Here is a 20971-nt window from a genome sequence, read left to right on the forward strand (position 1 = left end):
TTCAACAACACTCAAGAAGCTCGACACCATCCAAGATAAAGCAGCCCACTTGATTGGCACCCCATCCACCACGGGCGTGCTGCGAGTTATTTCTACAAGATGGGCTGCAGCAACTCGCCAACACTCCTTTGGCAGCACCTTCCAAACCAGCGACCTCTATTACCTAGAAGGACAACAGCCGATGAACATCACAAGCTGCAAGTTCCCCTTGAAGTCACACACGATCCTGACTTGGAACTATATTGCTGTTCCTGGAACCCTCCCTCCCTGACAGCACTGTAGGTGTACCTACCACATGGACGGCAGCAGTTGAAGGCGGTGGCTCACTATCACCTTCAAAAGGGCAATTTAGGATGGGCAATAAATGCTAGCCTTGCTCACAGCCCAAGAACAAGTTTAAAAAAAGTAGGTTCTCTCCCTACCTGTCGCAGAACTCAGCCAGCTTGGTGATGCTACTGAGCCACTCTTGCTGATGGACAATGACATTTCCCACCCAGAGTACATTCTGTGCCCTTTCTATCCACAGTCCTTCTTTCAAGTGGTGTTCATCACAGAAAAGTGCTAAGTCATCAACTGGGGTAAGGGTGGGGGGGGGGGGGGGTGGGGGGAGGTAGGTGGCAATCAGCAGGAGTTTCCTTGACTTGATACCTAAAGACTTCATGGGGTCTGGAGTCAATGTTGAGGACTCCCAAGGCCAATCCCTCCCGACCGTCTATCACTGATATAGCAAACCTTCATAAAATACTGGTTTGGCCTCAACTGGAGTACTGTATTCAATTCTGGGCAGCACACTTAGGGAAGGATGTGAAGGCACTGGAGTGGGTACAGAAAAGATTTACGAGAATGGTTCCAGTGACATGGATGGATGGAAAAGCTGGGGCTGCTCTTCTGAGAGAAGGTTGATAGGAGATTTGATGGAGATGTTCAAAATCATGAGGGGTCTAGGCAGAGTAGATAGATAGAAACTTCTCCCATTAGCAGAAGGGCAAAAATCAGAGGACACTGATTTAGGTTAAATGGCAAAAGAATTAATGGCGACATGAAAAGACTTGCAGTTATAAACCACCTTTCATGACTGCAGACATCTCAAAGCACTTTACAGCCCGTGTAGTTCTTTTGAAGTGTAGTCACTGTTGTAATGTAGGACACGCGGCGGCCGATTTGCGCACAGCAAGCTCCCACAAACAGCAACATGATAATGTTTTGTGATGTTGATTGGGGGATAAATATTGGTGAGGACATCAGGAATAACTTCCCTGCTCTTCTGCGAAATAGTGCCATGAGATCTGTTACATCCAACCGAGCAGGCAGATGGGGCCTCGGTTTAACGTCTCATCCGAAAGATGGCACCTCCAACTCTGCAGCATTCCCTCATTACTGCACTAGAGCGTCAGCCTTGATTTTTGTGCTCAAGCCATGGAGTGGAACTTGAACCCAGAACCTTGTGACCCAGCGGTGAGAATGTTACCACCTGAGCCACGGCTGACACTTGAGGAAAACTTTTGATACGCATCAAGTGGATAGGATCAGGACAGTGTGGTGGAGGCAGATTGAATTCATGATTTTCAAAAGGGACTTGGATAATTATCTGAAGAGAAAAAATTTACAGGGCTTTGGGGAAAAGGCAGGGGAGTGGGATTAGTTGAGCTCCTCTTGCAGAGAGCCAGTATGGACATGAAGGGCTGAATGGCCTCCTTCTGTGCTATAACCTGTTACACCAATGTGTTTTGCTGAATGATAATTTTCTTTGGTCCACTAACTGAAGATCTGAATTTATTTTGCTTTTAAAAAGACTGGCTACCAGCAAAGTCATCCTTTCAGTTTAAGATGATAACCAGGTTTGCTACATTGTCTGCTACATTGCAAAGGACTGGGTTGAGGGAGACAAAATGTCTGCATTACCCAGCAAGAACCAAGACCCAGGAAATTTAAAGGAACTACCTGTTCTCTCAGCAAGCAGAGAAATACTGCTAAATGCTATGTTTGAATGACTGAGTGACTGTCATGTGACAAGCCCCTCCCCATCTGCAGTGTTTTCTTTGCAGCAGAGAAGCTTCTGGACACTGACATGAGCAGACCTTAAGTAGGGGTCCCTCTCTCTCTCTTCTATTCCAGCTTGAAAGCTTTCAAATCCTGTCTGTTGACTGACCACCTTTGCATACTCTGGCTACAATCAGAAACTCTGTTGGAGGAAATCATCCGCATCGCTATCTCCAACAGACCCACCGAACCAGTCACCTACCTCTTCAAACTAAAAGTCTCAGGACCACTGAATTCAGCTAGAAGGCAGCCAAATAATCAAATGCCACAGAATTTTTTTTTCCCAACTCAACCCGAAGTGGGAAGAGAATCCATTGCTGGAGCTGGTCTGGCTATTTACGAGGAAAATCAAGCAAGGGCATTGAACTGGAGATCAGAGGAGAGGCAGTGGAGGAGGATTGTTTGGTTGACCATGTCAAAGGCTATAGACAGATTGAAAAGGACAATGATGGAAGATGCATAATGCTCACGGTCAGTGACAGTGCCATTTGTGACTTTGATTAGGATTACAGTCCTGCGACAGGATCAGAAACCAGACTGGGGGATTCAAATGGAACTACAGGAGAAATGAGCATGAATTTGGAGGCGATAATGCATTCAACAACTTGAGAGGGGAATTGGGAGGTTGAAGATAGGTGGTCAAGACGAAGCTTTGAAAGAATATCGGGATTGTAGGCGCAATCTGAAACGAGGAATTAAGAGGGCTAAAAGGGGTCATGAAATATCTTTAGCAAACAGGGTTAAGGAAAATCCCAAAGCCTTTTATTCATATACAAGGAGCAAGAGGGTAACTAGAGAAAGGATTGGCCCACTCAAGGACGAAGGAGGAAAGTTATGCGTGGAGTCAGAGAACATGGGTGAGATTCTAAATGAGTACTTTGCATCGGTATTCACCGAGGAGAGGGACATGACGGATGTTGAGGTTAGGGATAGATGTTTGATTACTCTAGGTCAAGCCGGCATAAGGAGGGAGGAAGTGTTGGGTATTCTAAAAGGCATTAAGGTGGACAAGTCCCCAGGTCCGGATGGGATCTATCCTAGGTTACTGTGGGAAGTGAGAGAGGAAATAGCTGGGGCCTTAACAGATATCTTTGCAGCATCCTTAAACACGGGTGAGGTCCCGGAGGACTGGAGAATTGCTAATGTTGTCCCCTTGTTTAAGAAGGGTAGCAGGGATAATCCAGGTAATTATAGACCGGTGAGCCTGACGTCAGTGGTAGGGAAGCTGCTGGAGAAGATACTGAGGGATAGGATCTATTCCCATCTGGAATAAAATGGCAACATGGTTTTGTGCAGGGAAGGTCATGTCTTACCAACTTAATAGAATTCTTTGAGGAAGTGACAAAGTTGATTGATGAGGGAAGGGCTGTAGATGTCATATACATGGACTTCAGTAAGGCATTTGATAAGGTTCCCCATGGTAGGCTGATGGAGAAAGTGAAGGCGCATGAGGTCCAAGGTGTACTAGCTAGATGGATAAAGAACTGGCTGGGCAACAGGAGACAGACAGTAGCAGTGGAAGGGAGTTTCTCAAAATGGAGACGTGTGACCAGTGGTGTTCCACAGGGATCCGTGCTGGGACCACTGTTGTTTGTGATATACATAAATGATTTGGAGGAAAGTATAGGTGGTCTGATTAGCAAGTTTGCAGACGACACTAAGATTGGTGGAGTAGCAGATAGTGAAGGGGACTGTCAGAGAATACAGCAGAATATAGATAGACTGGAGAGTTGGGCAGAGAAATGGCAGATGGAGTTCAATCAGGGCAAATGCGAGGTGATGCATTTTGGAAGATCCAATTCAAGAGTGAACTATACAATAAATGGAAAAGTCCTGGGGAAAATTGATGTACAGAGAGATTTGGGTGTTCAGGTCCATTGTTCCCTGAAGGTGGCAACGCAGGTCAATAGAGTGGTAAAGAAGGCATACGGCATGCTTTCCTTCATCGGACGGGGTATTGAGTACAAGAGTTGGCAGGTCATGTTACAGTTGTATAGGACTTTGGTTCGGCCACATTTGGAATACTGCGTGCAGTTCTGGTCGCCACATTACCAAAAGGATGTGGATGCTTCGGAGAGGGTGCAGAGGAGGTTCACCAGGATGTTGCCTGGTATGGAGGGCGCTAGCTATGAAGAGAAGTTGAGTAGATTAGGATTATTTTCATTAGAAAGACAGAGGTTGAGGGGGGACCTGATTGAAGTGTACAAAATCATGAGAGGTATCGACAGGGTGGAAAGCAAGAAGCTTTTTCCCAGAGTGGGAGATTCAATTACAAGGGGACACGAGTTCAAAGTGAAAGGGGAAAAGTTTAGGGGGGATATGCGTGGAAAGTTCTTTACGCAGAGGGTGGTGGGTGCATGGAACGCATTGCCAGCGGAGGTGGTAGACGCGGGCACGATAGCGTCTTTTAAGATGCATCTAGACAGATACATGAATGGGCAGGAAGTAAAGAGATACAGACCCTTAGAAAATAGGCGACAGGTTTAGAGGGAGGATTTGGAGCGGCGTAGGCTTGGAGGGCCGAAGGGCCTGTTCCTGTGCTGTAATTTTCTTTGTTCTTTTGTTCTTTGCTTGGGGTGGCGAGCGATATTAGTTTTGAAAGGTGGAAAACATTACATTACTTGATAAGAGGGAATCAGTTACAGTAACAGTTACAATGGGGACCAGGAAAAGAAATTGGGCGCTCAGCAGTTTAGTGGGAATGAGGTCAAGAGAGCAAGATGTAGGTCTTATGGAGATGCGGTCAGAGAGGGAATGAGGGGTGATAGACTAGAGAAAGATGTGGGCTCTGGACTAAGGTGGGTAGAAGTTTGGTTTGGTGGGCAAGGGGAAAATGGAAGTAGAACAGGCAGCTGAATAATAGATTTCAATCTCAACAAAAAAAGCCCATGAGCCCTCAAAGTTGTCGTAGGAGGCAAAGGCAGAGGGGCCAGGGGAGAGGGGTTTAAAGAAATGGTTCGTGGCGCAAAAAAAAGGCCATAGGTTATTTTTGCTCTCCAGAATGATCCAAAACTTGTAGGTGGGCTTTGACAGAACAGCAAGCACCCGAATGCTTCACTGAGTCCAACCAGATCTGGTGCTAAATGATTAAACCAGTTCCATGTCAGATGCGCTTAAGTCTGTACCCCTTAAACTTGGGGCAAAGAAAGGGGCGATGTACCCAGAGGATTGACTTAGATGAGAGAGAGTAAAGGCTTCGTTGGGCATATGGGCATCAAAGGTGAAGGTGGGGAGGAAATGTTAAGTAAATCAAAAGTACTGTAGCAAGGCCAAAGGCTGGTCAGTTGGGCATTTGAAAGTACAGTAGAAAGCGACGTGGAGAGGGTTTTTCCAGGTTCTGAGGAGGTGCAGGGTTGTAAGAGTTCAGGGAGATGTGGGTATTGAGAAATATAAGGAAATCAGAGATGGTCCTGTCTCTGATCAAGGCCATAATAGGTGAGGCCACGAAAATGGCAAGGTTGAGGAGGCAAGTATGAATATGGGTAGGAGAGTTAATATGGAAGGAAAGGTTAAGGGAAGACAGGAGGTGGATGAATTCAGAGGGAAGGCAAGGGGCTGTGAGATGCATAATGAAAATCATAGAACATGAGGAGTCACAGTGCAGAAGCTCAGGAAGGAAAGATGGTGGAATATCATGGGGGAAAAACATGGGACTGAGGGAAGACAGTAGATAATGACAAATTTTGAGTTGAAAGGGGTTTGAAACAAGGCAAAGTTCTTGAAGGAGGAGAAGATGCCACAGCAAGGGGGAACAGACCAAGCTGTGACTTGGGATTGACAGCATTGCAGGGGATGGAAAACATAGCCAGGCTTCTGTAAGGGACAAGGTGTCACCACCTGAGAGCCGCATTTCAGTCAGAGCCAGGATATCAATACAATCGTTGGACTTCTTTACTGGTTGGTTCCTTTAGTCGGCACTTGTTTTTTGGCTCCTTTTCTGTGTTACTTTACTGGGTCTTGGCTGGTAGTAGGTAAATGACCACAGCACAGACTAGCCCTCAGTCATTTAACTGTGCAGTTTCCAGATTAAAGAATGAATCTACACTGATATAGTCTGTCTCTGAACAAGTCTAAAGTGTTTCACATATTCACTTTTACTCCTGTGAATGTGGCAACATTTTATGTAAAGCAAGATCTTACAAACAGAAATAACCAGTTAATCTGGTTTTAGTGATGTTGGCTGAGGAAAAGTTTTGGGTTAAGAGACCAGGAGACTTTCCTGCTCTTCCAATCATGCCATGAGATCTTCTACATTCACCAGAAACACTGGAACAAGCACACTGGGCCTCTGTTTAACAGTTCATCCAAAGAACAACACCTTCAACAATGCAGCAAATACAATCAAGGACGCAAATGATGAACAGCAGTTATGGAAAATATCCCAATTAGAACTTTCCTTTTTCCACAAAAACTAGCAGAAGGTTAAGACTTTTCCTGCTCTTGCCCTACTATATCTCGACTGAGAGATGGCCAAAGTCCTCAAAGGTTTCAGGGTTGCATGGCACCTTTATTTCACACTCAACCACCAGAAGATTGTATCATAAACATTCTGGAATACATTTGGTGTTAGGGGTACATAAACAGTCAGAGTTTCCACAATTTCTTACATAATCCGATGATAACATGGCTTCCTGCCACAAGAAAGTGAAAAGCCTACACACAGCACGAAGCATCGCAGAACACTACTGCTGGAGGTTTTTTTTTTCAAGAAATTGTTTCACAGATACCATCCACACTGGTAAACTAGGTATTTGGCACCACTACAAACTGCACAAGCTTCAGTTTGATGTACCAATTATTGCCACACACTTTCCTAGAAGTCACTCAAAAAGCCCTCACTCCTGCTTGCCTGAAGTTGGGGGAAAATACAAATGTTAAACTTCCAATGACTGTCTAGTTGTGGCCAGAATAGATTTGTGCATGCGCCAAACGTAACTTGCATTGTTAGAATCTACATGTAAGGGGTTAATCCCCATAGCTACACAAAATGCTCTCATCAGCAGTAAGCAATCACCTAATTGAATTCTCCAAATAACAAGCACAGTCCACCCACAGGGACAATGCCCTTTCAAGAGTTCACATTCACACAGCAACAGTAGTTAGGCTGACTGGCTAGTACAAAAGCAAAACACTGCAGATGCTGGAAAGCTGGCAGTCCATTCGCATGAGAGGTTATTGACCTGAAACACTAACTCCTACTCTATCCACTGATGTTGCCTGACCTGCTGAGTATTTCCAATACATTTTTTTCAAAATTTCTAATCAGCCTAGGCTATATCCAGGGCCCTCCTTATACAACTGCACTAAATTCTGCTGAGACCAAAATGACAACAAAATACTAGCACCAGGGAAGCTCCAATACTCCAGTGTGGAAAGAAAGATTTAAGGTGAACTATATTCAAAAATAAATCTCATGACAAACTAAAAGTTACCAAAATAGCACAGAAAACAGAAGTGGCTAATTTCTATAAAAGCACCATTATAATTATTGCATTGAGGTGTCAGATCAAAATAATAGTGGTTTGTACTAGACACAGCTGGATTGAAAATAAAATGAAAGGGAAACCATTGTATTGTGGGATCAACACAAAGCGTGAACTGGCTAAATACAAAGACCAAGTGCAGAAAATGAGAGACGGCCCCCTCGCTGAGGGGCAGGGCAAGGGATGGCCCCCTGCCAAGGAAAAGGAGTCAAGCAAAAAAAAGCAATGTGTATTTTGAAGCAGAAGTGCATGAACAGAGGGGCCGTCACCTTGTCTGCAGGGGTGCGTGGCCAAAAGAAACGTACCCTAACTCTTGCTTGGTGATTCATCATGCAACATAGTGCCAAAAAGCAAGTAACTTACACAATTGAGAGTGCAGGTAGTAGATAAAGCCATAAAAAGGCAAATCGTTTTTGTATTTTATAAGCAGGAACATAGCACACAGGAGGAAAGTGATAATTTCATACAGGCAAAGATTAGGCCATTGTTAGAACAGTGGGTGCAGTTTTAGGAGCCCCATGATAGAAATTACATTAAAACCATAACGGCATAAAATACAGATTGACCAGGGAGAGATAACCATGGTAACCAAGGGGCGGCACAGTGGTACACACCGCAGCCTCACAAGTCCAGCGACCCGGGTTCTGTTCTGGGTACTGCCTGTGTGGAGTTCGCAGGTTCTCCCTGTGACTGCGTGGGTTTCCGCCCACAGCCAAAGACTTGCAGGTTGATAGGTAAATTGGTCATTGTAAATTGCCCCTCGTGTAGGTAGGTGGTAGGAGAATTGAGGGAAGTTGGGGATGTGGTAGGGAATATGGGATTAATGTAGGATTGGTATATTTGGGTGGTTGATGGTCGGCACAGACTCGGTGGGCCGAAGGGCCTATTCTCAGTGCTGTATCTCTCTATGACTCTCTATGGCTATGAGGAGAGTCTCAAGACACTGGGACTACTTCCAGTGCAGCAGGGAAGGTTGATAAGAGATTTAGCAGAGGATTTTAAAATTATCAAGAGCTTCAAGAAATTAAAGAAAAGATTATTTCTTCAGCTGGGCATCAGCGACATTGGCTCATCATTTTAACATGGCCAGAGTGTACAGAAAGAGGTCAGGACATATTATTTACATAGTTGTCAGAGACTGGAGCGTTTTGCCACTGGGAAACCCACATCCTTGAAACGAAGAATGGATAAACATCTGAAGTAGAGGAAGATATAAGGCAAGGGGAAAGCAAGGTTATGGGATTAGTTTTTGGCTGCCTTAGTAAAGAGTTTGAACAGGCACAATGAGACAAATGGACTTCATCTGTGCTGTTGACTTCTCTGGTCCTAAGGGGAATAACCTTAGCTGCGGCTATATCGAATATCAAGGTTCTACAAGCAAAATCATGTGCTCTCCTCTATCATGAGAAAGTGTTTTGAGACCACCATGCAAGAGGGTTCGATTATTACAGCTTCCCAAAGTGATTGTCACTAACGTCATGAAGATAGTTGCCATCAGTTTAGGGGCCTGCACACAATACTGTTGCATTGTACCTCATTGTATACCTCATTAAGAGCATTCAACCTGCAAGGCATGCTTGGAGAATACAACTTGTGATGAGAAGATCCAATACTCTCTAGCTGGGATAAAGTGATCACAGGTTGTCTATCCACAAGTTGTGACTATTGTCTGCAGAGCTCAAGGAACACTGCAGGCATTATTGGATGTAGAAAAGAGAAGGCTTAGGGACACAAAGGTAAGCTATCCCTTCTCACCCTGTCTGCAACCACCAACACTTTTGACCACACCCTCCTACTCCAACACCTCTCCACTGTTGTCCAACTGGGTTGGACTGCACTCAACTGGTTCTATTCTTATCTATCCAATCGTAGCCAGAATATCACTTACAATGGTTTCTCTTTTGCAGTTACTTCTGGTGTTCCAGAACTATCTATCCTTGGTCCCCTCTTATTTCTCATTCACATGTTGCCCCTCAGAAATAGCATCCAAAAACACAGCGTTAGTTTTTACATATATACTGATGTCACACAGACCTACTTCATTGCTACCTCACTCGATTCCTCAACTGTTGCTAAATTATCAGACTGGTTATTGGGCATCCAGGAGTGGATAAACAGTAGTTTGTTTCAATTAAATACCTGGAAGACTGAAGCCATTATCTGCACTCCCTGATCAAAACTCCATTCCCTAGTTATTGGCTCCCTCTCCCTGGTAACTGTCTGGGACTAAACCAGACTGTCTGCAACCTTGGTGTCATATTTGACTCCAAGATGAGCTTCTGACCACATATCTGTGCCATCACTAAGACTGTGCCTATTTTCATCTCTAACATCTCCTGACTTCGCCCCCACCTTAGCTCATCTGCTGCTGAAACCCTTATCCATGCCTTTGTTACCTCTAGATTTGACTATTCTAACACTCCTGGCCAGCATCTCACCTTCTACCCTCTGTAAACTTAGGTCATTGAAAACGGCTGCCACCCATGTCTTAACTCACTCCAAATCCCTTTCACCTATCATCCATGCTCGCTGACCTACATTGGCTCCCGGTTAAGCAATGCCTTGATTTTAAAATTCTGCTCCTTGTTTTCAAATCCCTCCACGACCTCATCCCTCTCTCTCCCTGTAATCTCTTCTAGCTCTACAACCCTGAGATATCTGTGGTCATCTAAGCCTCTTGAGCATCCCGATTTTAATTGCTCCACCATGAGTGGCCCTATCTTTTTTGTTATTAATTCTTGGAATGTCAGCACTGCAGGCAAGGCCAACATTTACTGCCCATCCCCAATTGCCCTTGAGAAGGTGGTGGTGAACCACTTGTGGGGGAGTTCAACACTAGGGCTCATAATATAAGATAGTCACTAATAAATCCAATAATGAGTTGAGGAACTTCTTTACCCAAAGAGTGATTAGAATGTGGAACGCATAGCACAAGTAGTTGCGGCGAATAGCATAGATACTTTTACCTTTTTATTGAGAAACTCAAAGGTCAAGGTCAATAGTGCAGGACAACACCAATGGTGTAAAGAGTTGCAGAGAGGATGAAGTAATTCAACACTCATTTGTTAGGTGATGCCGAGTTTGGGTTCCAGAAGCCTGTAGACTACTATAAAGAAGGAAGACTTACAGAGGGGAGATGTTCCGCAGGTTTGAGGTATTTGGAAGAAAATGAGTTAGAGTAGAAGACGGTAATAGAAATGGAAGCTAGCTAAGTATGAGGGAGAAAGGAATTATTGGATATGCAGATAGGGTTATATGAAGTAGGGTGGGAGGAGGCTTGTGCGGAGCATAAACACCAGCACAGACCTGTTGGGTTGAGTGGCCTTTTTCTGTGCTGTAAATTCTATGCAAACATTGATGTGGTTTTGCTAGTGTAGTGTCTCTTCTTGCATTTTTCACCGAGCTCCAGGTATATTGAATATCTAGCACTATAGGGTCACAGTCCAGTATTTCAATGGACAATACCGAGCCTTTTTCAACGTTATGCACCTCAGAAAACATTGTGGCCTTGGGGAAAATGACATCAACCTTCAAAGTCTATAGTCTGGAGGACCTAGGGCAGGATATGTAGGTCTTAAATCCACTGGTACAAAAGGTGAAGTCACACAGGATCAGAGGTGAGCTGGCAAGGTGGATACAGAACTGGCTCTGTCATAGAAGACAGAGGGTAGCAGTGGAGGGTACTTTTCTGAATGGAGGGAAGTGACTAGTGGTGTTCCGCAGAGATCAGTGCTGGGACCTTTGCTGTTTGTAGTATATATAAATGATTTGGAGGAAAATGTAGCTGGTCTGATTAGCAAGTTTGCGGACTACACAAAGGTTGGTGGAGTTGCGGATAGTGATGAGGACTGTCAGAGGATACAGGAGGATATAGATCGGTTGGAGACTTGGGCGGAGAAATGGCAGATGGAGTATAATCCGGACAAATGTGAGGTAATGCATTTAGGAAGATCTAATGCAGGTGGGAAGTATACAGTAAATGGCAGGACCCTTAGGAGTATTGACAGGCAGAGAGATCTGGGCGTACAGGTCCACAGGTCACTGAAAGTGGCAACGCAGGTGGATAAGGTAGTTAAGAAGGGATACGGCATGCTTGCCTTCATCAGTTGGGGCATAGAGTATAAAAATTGGCAAGTCATGCTGCAGCTGTACAGAACTTTAGTTAGGCCACACTTAGAATATTGTGTGCAATTCTGGTCGCCACACTACCAGAAGGACATGGAGGCTTTGGAGAGGGTGCAGAAGAGGTTTACCAGGATGTTGCCTGGTCTGGAGGGCATTAGCTATGAGGAGAGGTTGGATAAACTCAGATTGTTTTCACTGGAACGACGGAGGTGGAGGGGTGACATGATTGAGGTTTACAAAGTTATGAGCGGCATGGACAGAGTGGATAGTCAGATGTTTTTTCCCCAGGGTGGAAGAGTCAGTTACTAGGGGAGATAGGTTTAAGGTGCGAGGGGCAAAGTTTAGAGGGGATGTGCGAGGCAAGTTCTTTACACAGAGGGTGGTGAGTGCCTGGAACTTGCTGCTGGGAGAGGTGGTGGAAGCAGGTACGATAATGACGTTTAAGAGGCATCTTGACAAATACATGAATAGGATGGGAACAGAGGGATACGGACCCTGGAAGTTTAGGCAGGCATCAAGATCGGTGCAGGCTTGGAGGGCCGAATGGCCTGTTCCTGTGCTGTACTGCTAAAAGGTGGGTTAAAATTTTACCGCACCATACCCAGGAGCTGTGGCGTCCAGGCTAAGCAGCAGAAGTGCAGGCAACATCCAACTGGATGAAATTTACCTCCCGAGACGTCAAATATTGTTAATAAATGAAAAGATAACAAATGGAATCAGGAATTGGGGATGGAAAATGCATGAAACATTCCCAGTTATGTGGGAAATGTACATTCCCTGCTCGGAAATAAAAACAAGAAATGCTAGAAATACTCAGCATGTCTCGCAGCATCTGTGCAGAGAAAGGCAGAGTTAATGTTTCAGGTCAGAGACCCTTCTACCAACTTTCTATACATGTTCTGCTGGGAAAAGCAACTTGGAAGAAAATGTGATAGTGCTTTGCAATTTCTGAGATGCAGCTTATTGCTCCTTGCGGGTAATCTTCTACAGACCAGTAATTTGCAATAATAGAAATCTTTGAGCAAAATGGGGTTTATCGTGCTTTGTAAAAACTATTCTCTGAAGATAGTAGAATTAATAAATTTGCCAGTTACAGTGGGAATTTATTTTGTTCCCTCAGGAAAAAATTCAACACAACGTGACATGGATAGGCTAGCAGAATGGTCAGACAGGTGGCATGTGGAATTTAATACTGACATGTGTGAGGTAATGCATTTTGGCAGAAGGAATAGGGAGAGGCACACAGTTCTAAAGAGTGTGCAGGAACAGGGACTTGGGCATGGGGGGTACATGTGCATCACTCTTAGAAGGAGGCAGGACATACTGCGAAAGTGATTAGTAAAGTGTTTGGGATCTTGGGCTTCATAAATAGAGACATCGAGTACAAAAGCGGGAGTTAAGCTGAACCTTTATAAAGCTCTGGTTAGGCCCCAACTAGAGTATTGCATCCAGTTCTGGTCCCCACACTTTAGGAAGGATGTGAGGGTCCTTGAGAGGGTGCAGAGGAGAGTTACCAGAATGGTTGCAGGATAGGGGATTTTAATTACAAGGTTAGGTTGGAGAAGCTGGGGCTTAGAACAAAGGAGATTGAGCAGAGATTTAATAGAGGTGTACAAGATTATGACAAGTTTAGATAAGTTAGACAAGGAAGAACTGTTTCCATTAACTAACGGCACAAGGACTAGGGCACCCTGATTGAAGGTTTTGGGCAAGAGATGCAGGGGGAAATGGGAGGAAAAACTTTTTTATGCAGCGAATGGTAATGATCTGGAACTTGCTGCCCAGAAGAGTGGTGGAAACACAATCAATGACTTCAAACAGACATTGGATGGTCTCTTGAAGAAAATAAACTTGCAGGGCTTCAGGGATCAAGCAGGGGGAATGGGACTGACTGGACAGCTCTGCGGAGAGCCAGCATGGACTCGATGGACTGAATGGCCTCCTCCTGTGTTGTAAATGACTCAATGCCTTGTATTTCCTTGTGACATGTGAGCAAATGTCAAGCCCTGCAATCAGACAAGTACAAACATCCAGCAGCAAAACTTAATGTTATACCACTACTGACTGAATCTTTCCTGAACTAAACAGTCATTTCTGTCCTCAATTAGTTGCATTATATTGATGTTTAATATGCAAAGTACCCCAAATAAGTACTCATTTTCACAACTGTTCTGGAGCTCTGAGACGGTCATCTGATCACCCATCATTACACTAATAATGCTACCTCATGTGGCCTTTCATGCTTGCGTGACTTGAAATTCACCACAGCACCTCCCTCTCTCAACTTGTGCGCGTATGTGTGGTGAGTGACTAAACTAAGTACCTCTGATTATCACCCCAGCTTAAATCACTGATCTGGATACAGTTTCCTAGCTCTGATTAAACATATTCCCATTAACACTGATTTTGACAGTTCCCTCACACCCAAAAATCCAGCAACTCCCAGGACTGGGCCCAGTTCAATTCTTGACAACTGCAGTTTCCTAATTAAGAAAAAGCAAATTGATTGGTTTGGTATTTTTATGCCCTGGGAGGTGAAGAAAGCAGAGCTGTAAATCTTCTTTCCACTTTCCAAACATAGTTTATTACAAAAATACACACAACACTGCAGTGAACCACCAAGAGCTACAGGAATTAACAGCCGTGGCTCTGTGTGTGGGTAGCAATTTTGTCAGAAGGTTGCAGGTTCATTCCAGACTACAGCATAAAATCTAGGCCAACACTTGAGCACAGTACTGAGGGAGCACTGGAGACCCCACCTGCCTCCACAGGCAGAGGCTAAAGATCCTATGGCACTATTTGAACAGCAGCAGGGGACTTCACCCTGTGTCCTGGCCAATATTTTCTCCTGAAACCAACACCTAAAATACTGATGATCTGCTCACTACCTCAATACTGTTTGTGAAAATTGGCTGTCCCGTTTCCTACATTATAACAGCGATTACTCTTCATTACTACTTCATTGGCTATAAAGCGTTTTTACACATCTTGAGGTCATTTAAGATTGTATATAAATTCAAGTTCTTTCCATCCATCTAGAAAGGTCCAATCAAGATAGTTGCCCTTGGTAAAACTAATGACTGCCGAGTCCCACAGGTGGGTCAAATTCTTTACAAAGGCAGTGTTCCTATTTCAAATGGTTATAAAGGAAAGTATCTGTGCTGTTGCCATCTTTTTGCTGTCACTCGCTTTATACTGGATAGCTGGTCCTGCTGGTTAGAGGTAGCCTGGTGGGTAGACAGTTTATGTAGAGGCCACCCATATGTGGCATCATGAGTGAATGAGGGCTGCATTTGCCACACCATCAAGCAGCAGTTGTGTAGTGAGTATGGTGGTGGACTAGCAACCCAGAGTGTTAAAATTCCATTCCCAATTCTAACTTAATAAAGATGTTGTAGGCTGGAACCAGAGGGGGAAAAAACTGCCCCCTGAAACCTGAATTGCCAATAAGACCCCAACTGGTTCACTAACTTGACTACCTCTTCCTGTTCTTTGCAGCAGCCACTTGCTTATAAAATCAAACACTCAGAGCTTCTCCAATATCCTAAGATAATTAGAATGGACAATAGATGAGACTTTGCCAGTGACGGCCACAGCTTGAAAGCAAACAAAAGATTCCATGATGCCACTAAGGGGGAGTTGTATAGAAATGTCTGGTTTAAGAGCATCACAGACCAGCACTAAACAGTGACAAGGGGTCGTTGAAACAGTAGGATGCAACACATTATCTCCTCTATAACATGGAAATGTTAACGCTTACTTGTTCAGAACACACGGCAGCACTGGAGATATCACATGGCAGAATCATACAATGCTATTTGGCCCATTGTACCTGTGCCAGTTCCTGGGTGGTATTGGAAAGATCACATGATAGTATTGGGAGAGCAGGGAGTTCTCCAGTTGTCCTGGCCAATATACCTCCTTTGACCAACAACCAAACTAGATTATCCACACACTCATCCCGTCATTGCTCGTGGGATTCTGCTGTGTGTAAATTGGCTGCTGTGTTCACTTTCAAAACAGTAACCGTCTCCATTTCAAAGGCAATTCATTGGCTACTAAGCAATTTGGGATGTCCCAAGGATGAAAGCTGCTGTATAAATGCTAGTTGTTTGAAAAAGAAAAAGAAAGAAAAAAGTGTGGGACTGTGCAAATCACTGAGGGTTCGCAGACGTACAATGGGTTGAATGGCCTCCTCCTGTTTTGTAAAGTTCTATGATTCTGCGGGACACAACAGTAGAATATGAGCTTTCTAAGGACGATATTCAGGGTATATGCTCTTGATGGCTCAGCTGCTTAATGCAGTGAAAAACAGCCATGCAGCCCTAGAAGGCCCTGGTCGATGCTGAGCCAGCTGGGGCATATTGTATGGGTACTACAATGGCCTTTTGCCGTCTTTACTGGGGAGAGGGGATATTAACCAGGCCCTGCCCAATTGCTCTATTGCAACCTCTGCCAGAAGGGTGTGCATAGACACCGAGTGAGAGCAGGATTGTGCATGGCCGTGACGCCTCCCACTATCAAATAGGTGGCCAGCAGCGCCCGCCAAGGCTCACATATGAATAGCAGCGATCTGGGCGAGGTAGCAGAGGGGAGTGCAGCCCGCACTAACCTTCCTTTTGTGTTCCCATTCACTCTTCCTTATTTCCTATTATTTGTGAGCCATCAGGTTTTTTTTATTTTGCAGATTTCTTGCTTGTTTGATGGTTAAACAGTCCCTCAAAGCCACACATCATCCTGCTTTGGAACTATATTGCTGTTCCTTCACTGTGGCTGGGTCAAATTCCTGGAACTCCCCTCCTAATAGCACTGTGGATATACATTTGCCACATGGACTGCAGTGGCTCAAGGTGGTGGCTTACCACCACCTTCTCAAGGGCAATTAGAGATGGAAAATAAATGCTGGACTAACCAGCGACGCACAAGAACGAATGTTAAAAAAAGGATATTTTGACGATTAGTCCTGGAGCTGGGCTAACACCCATAACCATAACATTACATTCAGAAGAACTGAAAAGCTGATTTTCCAACCAAGTGGGTTAGAAGTACTAGGTGTGATTTCTTTATCTAACATTAACATCTACCCTAGAATACGGAGGGAGGCAAGGGAAGAAATTGCTGGGGCCTTGACAGAAATCTTTGCATCCTCATTGGCTACAGGTGAGGTCCCAGAGGACTGGAGAATAGCCAATGTTGTTCCTTTGTTTAAGAAGGGTAGCAAGGATAATCCAGGAAATTATAGGCCAGTGAGCCTTACGTCAGTGGTAGGGAAACTATTAGAGAGGATTCTTCGGGACAGGATTCACTCCCATTTGGAAACAAATTAACTTATTAGCGAGAGACAGCATGGTTTTGTGAAGGGGAGGTCGTGTCTCACTAATTTGATTGAGTTTTTTGAGGAAGTGACGAAGATGATTGATGAAGGAAGGGCAGTGGATGCTATCTATATGGACTTTAGTAAAGCCTTTGACAAGGTCCCACATGGCAGACTGCTACAAAAGGTGAAGTCACAAGGGATCAGAGGTGAGCTGGCAAGATGGATACAGAACTGGCTCGGTCATAGAAGACAGAGGGTATCAGTGGATGGGTGTTTTTCTGAATGGAGGGATGTGACTAGTGGTGTTCCACAGGGATCGGTGCTGGGACCTTTGCTGTTTGTAGTATATATAAATGATTTGGAGGAAAATGTAGCTGGTCTGATTAGCAAGTTTGCGGATGACACAAAGGTTGGTGGAGTTGCGGATAATGATGAGGATTGGCAGAGGATACAGGAGGATATAGATCGGTTGGAGACTTGGGCAAAGAAATGGCAGATGGAGTTTAATCCGGACAAATGTGAGGTAATGCATTTTGGAAGGTCTAATGCAGGTGGGAGGTATACAGTAAATGGCAGAATCCTTAGGAGTATTGACAGGCAGAGAGATCTGGGCGTACAGGTCCACAGGTCACTGAAAGTGGCAACGCAGGTGGATAAGGTAGTCAAGAAGGCATACGGCATGCTTGCCTTCATCGGTCGGGGCATAGAGTAGAATATTGCGTGCAATTCTGGTCGCCACACTACCAGAAGGACGTGGAGGCTTTGGAGAGGGTACAGAGGAGGTTTACCAGGATGTTGCCTGGTCTGGAGCATTAGCTATGAGGAGAGGTTGGAAAAACACGGATTGTTTTCACTGGAACAACGGAGGTGGAGGGGCGACATGATAGAGGTTTACAAAGTTATGAGCGGCATGGACAGAGTGGATAGTCAGAAGTTTTTCCCAGGGTGGAAGAGTCAGTTACTAGGGGACATAGGTTTAAGGTGCGAGGGGCAAAGTTTAGAGGGGATGTGCGAGGCAAGTTTTTTTTTTTTATACAGAGGGTGGTGAGTACCTGGAACTTGCTGCCAGGGGAGGTGGTGGAAGCAGATACGATAGCGACGTTTAAGAGACATCTTGACAAATATATGAATAGGAAGTGAATAGAGGGATATGGGCCCCGGAAGTGCAGAAGGTGTTAGTTTAGGCAGGCATCAAGATCGGCGCAGGCTTGGAGGGCCGAATGGCCTGTTCCTGTTCTGTACTGTCCAACGGAATGCGAGTGCTGGAGTTCTCTATGGATCAAATATTCTCAGGTGAGGTACATTATGGGTTAGATACAGAGTAAAGCTCCCTCTACAACTCCCTGGGCAGGTGTAGCATGGTTTCGATAGAGTGAAGTTCCCACTCCATTGTCCCAAACACTCCCAGGGTAGTATTATCTCATAAACCAATGGAAACGGCCGAAATCACTTACATTTTGTGTTTTCTGCGATTGTTTAGGCTGGGTGAAGGTTAAATTTGCCTGAATGAGGCCCTGCCTACAAATTGAGCACACATTCAGGTTGACATTGTAAGAATTCAGTGATTCAGGAAGGTTGCTTATTTTTTTTTTAAGGTTCACAGACGCTAGTAGGCACACTTCAAAGGATTTTTTCACATCAAAACACATTTAACTTACTAAGAAACTGACAAGTATACACCAGTGAAACCAGTAAATGGTTCAGTCTAGATTAAGTCATTTCCACAGGGTACTCAGGTGGGGATAAGTTCATTTTCAGTTGCATGAATAAAGTTGCACCAAGTAACCATTCCTGAATACATCAAGAAACACTTGTTAAATAGAAAAATAAAATTACATTCTATTACACTGCTCAATTGTGCTCGTTCCTGGAAAATTTTATGTTTGTGATTATGTAAATGAATTTTAGCAGAAACTTGACCTGTAACCTAACCCGAGCAAGCTCCCAATTGTACCCAAAGCAGAAACTCTATTCCTTTGTGTTAAATTTGTCACAGTACCAACTGACTACAGCAGGTCCTTACAACAGCTGGTACAATTCTTTTACTTTACCTCTGTTTTCAATTCTACGATCTGGTCCTTCAACTCGCGTATAATCTGATTAGAGTCAGAGTTATTCAACTGACCTTGGATCCTTCCCTCTTCTCTCTGAAGCACAAAGCAAACAAGCCATTAAAGGTGGAACAGGTTAATAGACTTCTCTAACAAAACATTTTAGGTACTGTTATTTTTACAAATCAGGTCATTCAGAACCCATTTCCTTCTCAGCTACAGCCTGTCCAACTGACCATCTTCCTCAAACTGAGATTCTGTCTTACTGAAAACAACTGCCGTCCCTGGATCTCTCACTGTAAAATCCTTGTGGTTTTATAACACAATTATTAGAATTTAAATTAAAATCTGAATAAAACACTGAATTGGTAACAGCAACGAACACTGTGGAATCTAGTTGGTCTTGGACCAGACAGGGGCAACCATCACTCCTGACTTCAGCAAAATCACCTGCTCTGACAACAAAGCAGCTTAAATGATTTTACAGTTCAGTTGTCCCTGTGGGAAAGCATTCCCTATTCTAATAACCCTCTGTGAAAACCGTTCTTCCAACTTCCACCTTCATTCTCCCAGTGATGACCCTCAGTCTATGCCCCCTTGTTACTGAGTCAACAACCAGTAGAAATAATTTCTCACCACTGTCTCAAATTTGAAAGTCATCACCATTTAACCTTCTCCATTATGGCCAAAAGCCAACTCATCTTTTGTATCTTTCTACCTTATTTTGGTATAATTTTAGAAAATCTTCATTCCCCTTTCTGCTTTAATGTGGAATCCAGAACTGGATGCTGTGGCCTAATCAAGGTTTTCTAATAAACTGCATATTGCAATAGAGGAAAACAGTTAAACATTCTCTCTGGTGCCTGCGCTTTGACCACTGCCAAAAGAAATCTTGCCAGCTATGCTGTGGAAAATAAAAAACTTTATAAAATTATTACACAGACAAATGCTAAAATCAAAATCCTATTCTTAAAACTTAATCATATCATGCAATTATTGGAAGGGCAAGTTCACTCTCAGGTTTTCTTCTGCAGGATGATTGGCCAATTTCTCTGGCGTACAAAGCAATTGATCAGTCATCCACTTCCAAAGTCATTCTTCAACATCAATTACCACACAAACTTCATTTTGTACTGATTGGACTAATCAGCAGTCTATGATAGCAATTAGTTTAATCAAAAATACCTTCAATGCGTTATTCAGATTCTGAATAACCCCTTCAAAGCCACCATATTGCCAATGAGGGACTAATGAGGCATGTCAGGCTTTTGTCCACTGTTGCTGGAAAGTGTTAGCTGGATGCCAGGTATGAGAACACACACTCAGTATTCAGGGACTGCTGCCAGCCACGAGTGGTTTATAGATAGACCTGGAGCTGCTGTTGTATCTGCATAGCCCCAGCAGCTAGAGTCATGGGTTATTACGTTTGAATGCTGCGCTCAGGAAGGTGCTGCAGATACTCACACACCATATGCAACAGTCGTGCTACTCAGGCAGAACCTCTAGTACCTGCTACCGAACTGCTGCTGCTGCTAGTGGTGGCGGGACATCCACCACCCCGATTCTCATTGACGTCAATTTGGCTAACGCTCCTTGATACCACACTTGGTCAAATGCTGCCTTGATGTCAAGGGCAATCACTCTCACCATACCTCTTGAATGCAGCTTTTTTTATCCCTGTTTGGACCAAGACTGTAATGAGGTCAGGAGCTGAGTGGCCCTAGTGGAACCCTAACTGAGCATTGGTGCGCAGGTTATTGCTGAGTAAGTGCCGCTTGATGGAAGGTGTCTTCGACAGTGCTATCACTTTGCTGATGATAGAGAGTAGACAGACAGAGCTGTATTGGATTTGTCCTGCTTTTTGGGGATAGGACATATCTGGGCAATTTTCCATATTGTTGGGTAGATGCCAGTGTTGTAGCTGTACTGGAACAACTTGGCTAGGGGCACAGCTT

The 20971-nt window shown here is 44.3% G+C and overlaps 1 protein-coding gene across 11 annotated transcripts in view; it reads right to left on the reverse strand.

Annotated features, from left to right (window-relative positions):
- The window catches only part of LOC137355582 (EVI5-like protein), a 335643-nt gene that overhangs the window by 19734 nt on the left and 294938 nt on the right, over positions 1 to 20971 (reverse strand). For 10 of the 11 annotated variants that reach the window (XM_068020857.1, XM_068020856.1, XM_068020855.1 and 7 more), the window contains one exon: positions 19017 to 19112. In XM_068020857.1, coding sequence (XP_067876958.1) covers positions 19017 to 19112 — 96 coding nt within the window. Of the gene's footprint in view, positions 1 to 19016; positions 19113 to 20971 lie in introns of those variants that run through there. The other variant, XR_010970940.1, reaches the window with a different exon arrangement.

The sequence above is a fragment of the Heterodontus francisci genome, chromosome 43 (assembly GCF_036365525.1).
Source record: "Heterodontus francisci isolate sHetFra1 chromosome 43, sHetFra1.hap1, whole genome shotgun sequence".
NCBI lineage: Eukaryota > Metazoa > Chordata > Chondrichthyes > Heterodontiformes > Heterodontidae > Heterodontus > Heterodontus francisci.